General features: G+C 30.6%; 1 protein-coding gene across 1 annotated transcript; it reads right to left on the bottom strand.

The window, feature by feature from the left end:
• Positions 1 to 2,501: 2,501 nt before the first annotated feature.
• Positions 2,502 to 4,601, bottom strand: LOC133834640 (membrane-associated kinase regulator 5). Its single transcript, XM_062264315.1, has 3 exons — positions 3,169 to 4,601; positions 3,021 to 3,080; positions 2,502 to 2,921 (listed from the first exon to the last, which is right to left on the bottom strand). The coding sequence occupies exons 1-3, from the start codon at positions 4,151 to 4,153 to the stop codon at positions 2,830 to 2,832; spliced, it is 1,137 nt and encodes a 378-aa protein (XP_062120299.1). The 5' UTR covers positions 4,154 to 4,601; the 3' UTR covers positions 2,502 to 2,829.
• Positions 4,602 to 10,841: the final 6,240 nt, after the last annotated feature.

The following is a 10,841-nucleotide window of genomic DNA, read 5'->3' as shown; positions in this document are numbered from 1 at the left end:
CTCGGGTGCACTTGTGCACTTGCTTGGACATGACACCTCTCAAGCAGTCAAAACTCTTCATCAGTCTACCGGATCACTTTATCACAACTCTGAGAAGTCAATTTATTTATTGACTATTAATATGTCTTTTACTGCCACTTGTCACCTCTATTGCCACGTCATCGATCTCCAATTTTTGGGGATAACAACAAAATTGCATATTAGCGAAAACATATTAATAGAACAACAACACTGCATGGAGTAGAATAACAATTGGTAGTGCTCTAAGAGCACTCCACAGCTTTTCTACTTTACTATTTAAATATAGGAGTATTAGCGAAGAAAATATTTAAGGTTTGTTGAATGTGGCACTTAAATATCTAATTCTTTTTTTTCGACTAAAATATATTATGTTACACACTTTTGACAATCATAGATATCTAGTCCTTAAGTGTCAAGTCAGTGCCTACATAGCATTACATGATTGGTCTAAACTAATATTTTTATATTTTTATTTAAAAAATCATTTAAAATTCAATAAAAATCTATTTTAAGCAGTAATTTTTATTTTACATTTTTAAACAAATTTTAAATAAACTTTCATCTTATTTAAATAAAAATAAATCTTAAAACAAATTTAAAATTTAAACAAAATTTTATAACTTTATTAATCTTTAACCCTAATTTTAAAACCTCTTCTTCCCCTTTTCTTTTCTTCTTCTCCTTCTTGCTATTTTTTTCGCAGGTGAAGGGAAGACTTGTGGGTTTGGGATAGGGAGGATCAAACGAGGTTTTTTTGGTTGGGGGAAGATGAACATATTGAGTAATTTTTTTAGAGCCATTTTTATTTTTTTTTAATTTAAAAAAATATATATTTTATACTACCATTGAAAGAGCTCTAATTCATTTGAAAATGATAAAATAATAATAATAATGTATATAGCAAAACATAAATATATACAAAAAAAAATTATTTATAATTTAATATCTATTAACTTATTATTACAACCAAAAAAAATTATACATTGGACAAGTAATACTTAAATGGATAGCTCAAATAGTTAAGAATGTGGTTTTCGCTCATAAGATTATGTTTTAGGTTCACATTTGAGTCTCTTTTATTACTTGTTATATTTTTTTTATTTATAAATATTATATAAAAATGTTAAGGAATATCAATTGTGTCCAACACCGCATGAAAATACAATTTAAGATGTCAAATAGTAAATTCAATATTATAAGTAGGGTTGGCTATTCGTATAAACGTGTTAGATTTGTGTCGACCGATTATGACACGACACGATCAAGATAAATACGAACACGACACGGTATTTAACGTGTCAAAAACAAGAATACAATATAATTATTAAACGGGTCAACACGACACAACACGATAATACGATTAATGTGTCATGAGACAAAATGAAATTGACACAATTAATCATAACTATATGAAAAAAATCATAAAGCCTATGATAATTATTTGTGTTATTGTGTTGACACGATTATGACACGACACAATTAAAGTGAACACAAATACGACACGATTATTAAACATATCAAAAACTCAAACTCAAACATGATTATTAAATTTGTCCCTCAAACACAACACAATTATTAAACATATCAAAAATTCAAATACAAATATGATTATTAAATCTGTCCCTCAAACCTATTTATTTTTGTATTATATTATGTGACTGTGTCTCAAGCCAAATTATTACCCATAGTTATAAGATTAGGCAAATAGCCTGACTTCAAAAGAAGAAGAAAATGCATAGGATTAGTAATATAATTTAGAAGACTTGAAAGGAGGTGAGAGCAAAATTGGGTGAGGGAAAGGGAGGTCAATGTAACAAGATGAGAAAAGAAGTAAGAAACTTTGTGATATTTTCTAAGCTTAAACAAGCAGTCAAATTTGAATATCCAACCAACAATCAACGGATGGGATTGATTTGACAAACTACTAAGAGTAAGATAGAGCCTACAGAGAGCATTTGAATGCATTTTCTATATTATTTTATTCAATAAAGAGCAAATAAAATACTTCTTTTTCACAATTCAAAAGTACTTTCCAAAAGAAAAGATATGTTGTCAGTATGAAATCACCCTGAAATCTGCAGGTTCATCATCAATTAACCACACTATTTGATGTCATTTCAAATCAAAATCTACACATGGCCAATTATTTATTTATTTATTTGTCTCCAAGCTAAAATTTGAGTATACTTAGTCACCACAACCATAATTGGAAGAGACAATGTTTGTTGAATTTCATAAGGTATAAAGATAATTAATACAGAGATTGAGCTTTTCTATATCACATTTCTTTGATCAAGTTAGCAGAAAACGTAATTCCCAATAAAATGATACAATAGTGGAAATATTGGTTGTGACACTTGGTGGGCAAGTTGAGTCATTTCACAACTTCGATATGAATACATCACATAATTTCAAAAAGTGACATAATTATAATGCTGGTGCGCATAGTACATGAAAAAAAAAAACACTGACAAAATACGTAAAAAAAACCAAAAAGATCCGAATCAAGAGCTCATTCAATATCTTCACAATTAACCATTACTTTACAGAAAACAACAAGAGATCCCCTAAGGTATTCACTAGTAATTATAACTAAACAAACAAAAATATCAATAAAGAATCCTTTTTTTTAAACAACATTTTTTTCTCTCTAATTCTTGTTTCATTTTTCTTTTTACAACAGAACACACAGAATAAAAAGTCACTCGTCTATTATGTCTCTTTTTCCCTATGTAAGCTATGGATCGTAGGAACTAACTACATTCCTACGTTGTTGTAGATGTTATTCTTAAAAGCCCAGAAAAGCATTCAAATGTTAAGACAACGACCGTCTTCAATGGAGCTTCTTGCTGAAAAATCATGAGAAGTCTCGCTAGCAGAGTTGGATAACCGGTACGAATCTAAGAAAGAAAATAATACCAAAGAAAAATGTCAAAACTTAGGTCATAATTATATATAATATTGGCTAAGAATAAGCAAGAGTTGTATTAATTAATTACCGCTGGAACAAGATTTCATGGAGGAAGAATCACTGGTCGATCGAGATAATGAAAAAGAATCTGAAATCAAAAAGAAGAAACTTCAATTATTAACGAGTAATTAATAATGATTTCGTGCTTTAAATTAAATTTAATAATATAAGTTTACCTCTAGATGAATTGAATGACCTCTTGCAATGCAAAATAGCGCTTTGAATCCCATCATGCTGCTGCAACAGCGAGTCATCTCTCCGATTCACCGGCGGTTGGGCTCCGATAGCCGCCGACGAAGACGATGATTTACTCTTTCCCAGATGCTTACACACCGTCCGAATCCCTGCCGGAAGATTCCCCGGCCTGTCCTTAGGTGAGGCCATGGAAGCCATCGTCGCCGGGGAAGAAGCCGGCGACGACATGAAAAAGTCTGCGGGAGAAGGGTTCGCTTTGCCGTTGTACCTTTTCGAAACCTTTACATAAAGAGGCTTAACGAGCTTCAGATATTTCTGTATAACGTCCTTCGAGAACCGCTGCTCTGTTTTGGTGTCGTCTGAGCTTTGGTCTTGTCGTTTGGTACTGCTGCTGCTACTACTACTACTTGCTCTTCTAGAGCTGTTATCTCTACTTAGCTTCGAAACGTTTGAAGCTTCTTCAACGTTGAATCTCACTGCAAAGAGCTTTCCTTCTTGCTTTTGGTGCTTATAATGACTCCCCAACGACTCTGTTTCGATCTTCTTCTCTGTTCCCCTTGATTTAGACTTTTTGAACATGAAGACCCGAAAAGTTGGAGCCGATTTGAGGAGAGCGATCGGTGATTGAGGCTTTGAAGTAATGGGTCCAAGGGGAAGGACCTTTCTTTTCGAAATCGAATCAATAGGGGACAAAGCGAGAGAAGGCTTGGGATAACAGAGCTCTCTACCGCTGAGAGTTTTAGCTGGTTGTGTACCCCTTTCTTCATCAAGGTCAACTCTTTTAGTTTCTACGGTAGATTTTTCATCTGGGTTCTTCTTCTTGTTGTCAAAATCTGGGGCAGTGAGCTCCAAGTCGAAGAATGAGTCCTCTTCTTCTTCTTCGTCAACTTCATTATCTACTTCAAGAACGGGAGTAGTAAATGTGGTTGTAGGTTTCCAGAACTTGAGGAAGTTAAGAGCTTCCATATTGGTAGATTATGGAGAGAGAGAGAAAGAGAGAGAGAAATGGGGTGTACTTGATCTAGGGTTTAAAGTGGGTTTTATACCAGAGAGGAAGAGAGAAGGGTAACGTGGGTTAGTTGAGATAAAGAGTGCTTTACTCAAATTGCACTTCGTTTTATGGTTGTGTTTGCCAACATAGAAAATGGTGATTCGGGTGAGCAAAGAGAAAAGAGAGAAGAGGCTTAAAGCCCAAAGCTTTTCTTTTGCTTTTAAGAGAGAGAGAAAGAGAATGAGAGAGAGAGAGAGAGAGAGAGGTTTTGTTTTTTGTTTGGATGGAATTGAATTGATTACGTTACGTGATTTCTAATAAGTGAGAAAGAAAGTACATTACTGTATAGACACTGTCAATGGAGGATTACTCTAATATGAAAAGCCTCAGAACTGTATAGTCTACGAATTCAGATAGTCTCTTACAAATGGCAGATTTCAGAGTTGCAGACTTTATATTATACATCAATCTCAGTACTCCAACCCCACTGGTGGTCCCCAAAAACTATATGACCATCACTTGGAATTTTCTTTTGTCCATATTATAAATCTCGAAATTTATTAATATTATTACCACCACAGACATATCATACTTAACTACAACAAAAAACCCAGTTCTCATTTGCGTGTTGACTAATAAAATTCAACTAAAACTAGACCCAATTGGGTTTTACACATAGTCAACAAACACAACCATTTTCCTCACAAATCATCTTTTAACACTTGAAGATTCACGGAACGCGTGAAAGTGGAAATAAAAATAAAAATGAAGTGCATGTGTTGGTTACTTTGGGGGTTATGTCATTCTACTACTTTGTGTACATGTAGTTTTGAGGTGAAAAAACAAAAAGTCTTTGGGTTAGGGGTACAGAAAGACGTATGGGATAGGATGGTGATGAGAAACTTCCAAAAAGAAAGAAAAGAGAGATTTGAAAAATAAAAAATACATATAAAATAAAAAGAGCCAAAAAGAAAGAAGACTCTAAAAAGAGAAAGAGAAAAGGAGAAAAATAACAAAGCAAACCAAACGCTGTGTTAATATATATAAATATGTTACACTAACACTACTACTACTGCTAGTACTACACACATGAGGAGGTCTTGTGAGAAAGAAAGAAAGAAAGAAAGAAAGGAAAGAGAGAGGCTTTTACTTTTGCAGAGGCTTTAAAAAGATCTGGCTAAGTCAGAGAATTGGGTTCTTTACAAGGCAAGGAATTGGGTGAAGCTGGGCACGCTCGTTCTACTTTTGGGTCCCGCTCCACTCCCTAAAGGGTTCCAACTCTTTGTTTTTATAAAAAATAAAACTAAGAAAATAGTCCAACCTTCTGATCAGTCTTTGGCTTTGATATATGTTATGTACACAAAAGGTTTGACTTGGAAACATGGGGTTTGAGCGTTGAATGGGGCTATAGGCTAACTGCCAATTCCCAAATGCTAGATAGATAGTGCCTACTACAAGGCTATATTAGTCAATAGAGAAAGGTCCCTTTTTTATTTTTATTTTTCCCTTCTTTTTTTTTTCCCCTCTTTTCATTTTATTTTTTTAACCTTACAAAACTTTGGAATATATACTTTTCTATGCTACATATATATTATATATAAATATGTGGAGATAAGGTATCTCACAATACCTTTATACATTACAATGATACAAATAAGCTTTGGCTTAAGGGATAGTAGCAAAAACCTTCTTTATGTTTTTTTAATGTTTTTGAATTAGAAAATTCACTTTTGGATTTTAAAAAAATAAAATTTTCCTCTTTAATTAAATCTAAAATTTTTAATTAATATTGTATAAAATTACTGTATGAATTTATTTTATTATTGCTAAAATTGATTAAAAAAACTGCTTTTGTTTTATATTTAGTGGATTGCATTTGTACCTACCAAAACCCTTTATACATTAAATGGTCCAAATCAATTTTGGTTCTTTTATCACTGTCTCGTTTATCTGTTTCCCCAAAAATGGGAAAGAAAATTAGAGGAAATTTGGAAATAATGAAAATAACTTGTCATAATTCTGAGTATTTTTGTCTTGTATTGAGGCTTAAACACTGCAAATTTTGGTTACAGTGATGTTGAACTAGATACCTTTTATGAATTCTAGATTGCAAAACAGACAAATCATATGCTATATTATCATATAAATATATCATTTTGTGGTCCAAAACGACTCTCAGCCTCTTCAGTCGTTATATTTAGCTTTCAGATCTCCAAGCCCTGAGCCTAAGATTACACTACTTTTAGTATATATAACTAGCTAATAGCGTTCATTCATTTTCTTTCTAACAAGAAAAGAATATATTCATATTCCACTGCTAATGGCATGCACGACATTAATTTCGAGACTTTTGTGTCATAAAAAAAGCTGACTTTCTTATGGTTTTTATTGTTGTTTTTTCTCTATTTTCTTTTCTTAGTTCTTTAGGTTAAAGTAAAAGACAAGACTCTCTACAATATTCATTTTTGCATATATTTATTTATTCCTTGAAACATCTTTTTAATCATGTGTGTAAAGAAAAAAAAATTAATAGTAGATGACATATTGTACGGTACATTTGGTAGAGAGAATTCTTTAATAGTCTCATGAATGCTCTCTGTTGCTTCTTGTCCTAACTTGTATAAGATACAACATCCCATTCCCATATGATATCATATTTAAATTGATACTTATAATTTTTCCTATGACAGTGTATGTTGTATTTTTTTTTTTAACGAAATAAGGGGATTAATGGTGTCCTCACACACCAGTCGAGTGTTATTTTAGTAATCTATTAGAATCACAAGTGGAATGTGAAGGGATATCTCCCATACTTTCCTGATGGCTATCCAGTGAGTTCAAAGAGTATCAGGAACTATTTTAACCTAAGAATAATAAATTTCAAGAGAGGTAATGATTTCAACTTCACTATAACTAGTGGAAATCAATTATTGGATGACTCAAATGAGAGTCTTGATAAGTCATCATTTGTCACTATGCTACTATCACTAGTGTTGATAGTATATATTATAGTTATAATAAACATCTCACTAGTTTTTCAAGAAATTTTGAATAATTTACGATATTGAAACATGGTTCAAAACAATCAGTTGCACCCGTATGAAAAAAAAAAAAAAAATAGGCACACGTGCAATTGACTATTTGAATTATATTTTTAGTACTGTAAATTATTTAAAAATTTTCTAGAAAATTGATGGATGTCATCTATAACTATAATGTATATCGTTACATAAAAAAAAAAAAAAAACTGAATTTATAATTTTTTTCACGTGTAGAATTCCTACCATTAGGAGCAAAAATGACTCCCCCTATAAAACTCTCCTATTTATGTAGGATTAATGTCTTTTTTATAATTACTTTTTAAAAAAATTAATAAAGAGGGTGACTATCCACCATTATCATTTTACTTCATTTTGGTTTTAATTATATTTTGTGATCTCATTTGCTTAAACAAGTCCCTCATTCTCATCCAAATTCATAGTCCGCTATAGACTAAAGAGCCTCCTAGACCTTTTATTTTTGTACTATATCTCTATTGGTAATTGTATTGTTGGGCATGCATGTGTGTCTTTTAAGTTGTTTATATAAGAATTTAATAAACGGTTGGCTGGTCAAATGATTCCTTAAAAGAATTTTGTTACTTGTGGGGTCTTAGTGTTTGCCTCCCACCAAATTTTGGTGGTTCATACTTCTTGCTTACCATTTCTATAAATGTGTTTTTCGAAATTAAATTAAATTAAATAGTTGAAAGTATGGTGATTGACAAAGAATGTCTTAGGTTTTATTTACTAATTAATTTATTTTTAAGTGGTGACTCACCGACCTTGTGTGATATGAAATCCAAAAAGACTTTTAAGTACGATTAATTAGTAAGTCAATTAGTGACACAATTAAAATTGACCCGTATCTGTTTTCTTTCTCACACATCGTTTTCCAGTTTAATTTCTATACAAACTCATTTTCCTTGTTTAATTAAAATAATTGAGGAATTATTTATAAGGTTATAATATTTACAGCTCAAACATATATATATACATATATTTTTTTATTTATATATATAGTCAAATTCAAATATTTTAATAGCTGATTACTAACATTTTTTTTTACTTTCTTCATTTTTATGTGTTAAAATCATCTTTTTCTCCTCTTATATATATATATATATATACTAGACCGAACACTTGCATTTCATGATCGTATCATGCTGAAAAGCTCGAACAAATCCACATATAATGTGGTACCATCCAAAACTCACACACATGCACGAAAATACACAATCACGCCCTCAACGGGCAAAATTACCAAAATGCCCTTATAATTAAATGTGAACCCATATGCATGCATTTATTATCATATAATAATATAATTCACATAAACATGCATATGATCACTAAATAACATAATAAATCAATTATGGTCCTCCCGACATCCTAATCAAGGTCCTAACCCTTATTAGGAAATTCGAAGCATTACAATTTTCCTATCCAATATTCTTAGTATTTATAGAGAAATTTCATGGATAGGTTTGGGTAACCGCGTAAGTCAATCACGGATTTACATATTTATTACATTTAATACAAACAATTCCCATTTATATTGGAATACGATTTGATCATAAAATAAATGGTCTCCTAATATCTGGGACATTAAATACGACAGGCTGGTCATAAATAATCGTATAAAAGTACCCGAGTCTTTGGGGATCTGCGAGTACATAATATGTTTTAATTATCACGAGCTGTATATCTCTCTGAGCTCGTGCTTCACAACTTTCATGTCTGTAGTTCGGGTTAAACCCAGGATGCCTAACACCACACGTGCCCCTGTGAAACTGAAGTTGCTTACGTGGATAATAAACAAACATCATTTCCTTTGTTATTTCTCCGTATATTTATTTGTCAGCTGTACCCGAGCTGAGTGAAGGACTCGTGCTGAAATTAGGGTACAACAACATTCTACTGGATTTAGACAATTGCTAAAAGTAGTGCCATCTAAACCATATTCACTTCCATTAGTGTCTAGTTGTAGTCATTGTAAAGCAAAACGATTCTGCCATGAAACAACTGGCTTTTGTTGTACTGATGGAAAAATTTCTCTGGCCACAAATAATTTACCAAGTGAGCTTTATGCGTTGTTTACATCAAACAGTAGTGAATCTGCACATTTTTGGACATACCTTCGAACTTAGAACAATAAGTTTGTGTTTACATTTTTCGATGTTAATTTTGATATAAACTTTGTCGAAGAAATAGATGAATATAAACTTTCAGAACCCAAGGACAAATCTATCACTATATCAACGATTTGCTCCATTCCAATAGTCATCCTTCTTATCTCGAATTGTATTTCTACGACACGGAGCATGAATTAGAAAATTGAATTTCTGATTCGGACATAATGGAGCCATCAATTGTAACCCAACTCATCAATATTCTTCACATCAATCCTTATTTCACTTTTTAATAGTTCACTTGGAGATTTCCCTGATTTGAAAAATAAATCATTCATTTAAAAACAAATGCTGGGCTTGATCAACGTGTATTCAATGTCCCTACATCCTTACAAGTTGAAGCGATGTAGATCAAAAATGATGATGGAGATCAACTAAGTGAACGTAACATTCTTCTGCATAACCATTCTGGTGAAAATCATAAACTACCAAATATTTATAACAATGTTATTGTTTGAATTTCATCAAAAATCTTAGTAATATCTTTATGCCATACATTATATTAAATATTTTATTTTAAAATATATTTTACATTGATTATATAATAAAATTTAATATAAAAGTTAAGAAATAAAACTAAATTCATACATTTCCTCAGTACAGTTAAGCAAACGTGCATCCTTTCTGCTAGTATATATATATATATATATACTAGATACAAGCAACGTGCAATATGCACGTTTGCTTAGTTTTATTTATTGGATTTATTAATTATTTTTATTAAAATTATATTAATGTCATATAAATTTTGAAATAAATATCATATTTTAATTAAATAATTTATTTATTTTTGTTTAAGTTTATGTTTGTTCTAGTTTTTATATTTGGGAGTGACAACAATAGATTATATATTATATGTTTAATATAATATTAAATATCATACGTGGATTTGAAATTTATGTTTTTTAAAAACACAATTTGTTGCTAATTTGCAGTATATTATATTATATGTTTAATATGATATTATTCTAACAAGTGAGTTTAAGTTTAATTAAATTTTATTTAAATTATAAAATATATGATTTTATTATTTTTAAATAATTATTATTGTAAAATATCTCAAAAATATCATATTTTAATTTGTTTAATTATTTATTATTTTTAAATAATTATCATTATAAAATATCTCGAAAATATCATATTTTAATTTTTTTTAATTATTTATTTTATTTTATTTAAGTTTAAGGGTTTACAAACTACTGTTAAATATAAGAATATTCTGTTAAATATAAGAATATTCTGTTAAAGTTAACATTAAAAAAATAAAAAACCGTTAAAACCAAGAATTTCTGTTATCTACACATTTATTATATAGAAGATATATATATATATATTCTCTTATAAATAATAGGCATATAAATAAATCATTTTTTTTTGTTAAATGTAGATTTGATTAGGACTCGGGCCCTATGAATGAGCATGATTATGATTAT

This window comes from Humulus lupulus, chromosome 5, assembly GCF_963169125.1.
Source record: "Humulus lupulus chromosome 5, drHumLupu1.1, whole genome shotgun sequence".
Taxonomy (NCBI): Eukaryota; Viridiplantae; Streptophyta; class Magnoliopsida; order Rosales; family Cannabaceae; genus Humulus; species Humulus lupulus.
The sequence above is the reverse complement of the archived record's forward strand: the minus strand, read 5'-3'. Positions and strand labels throughout refer to the sequence as shown.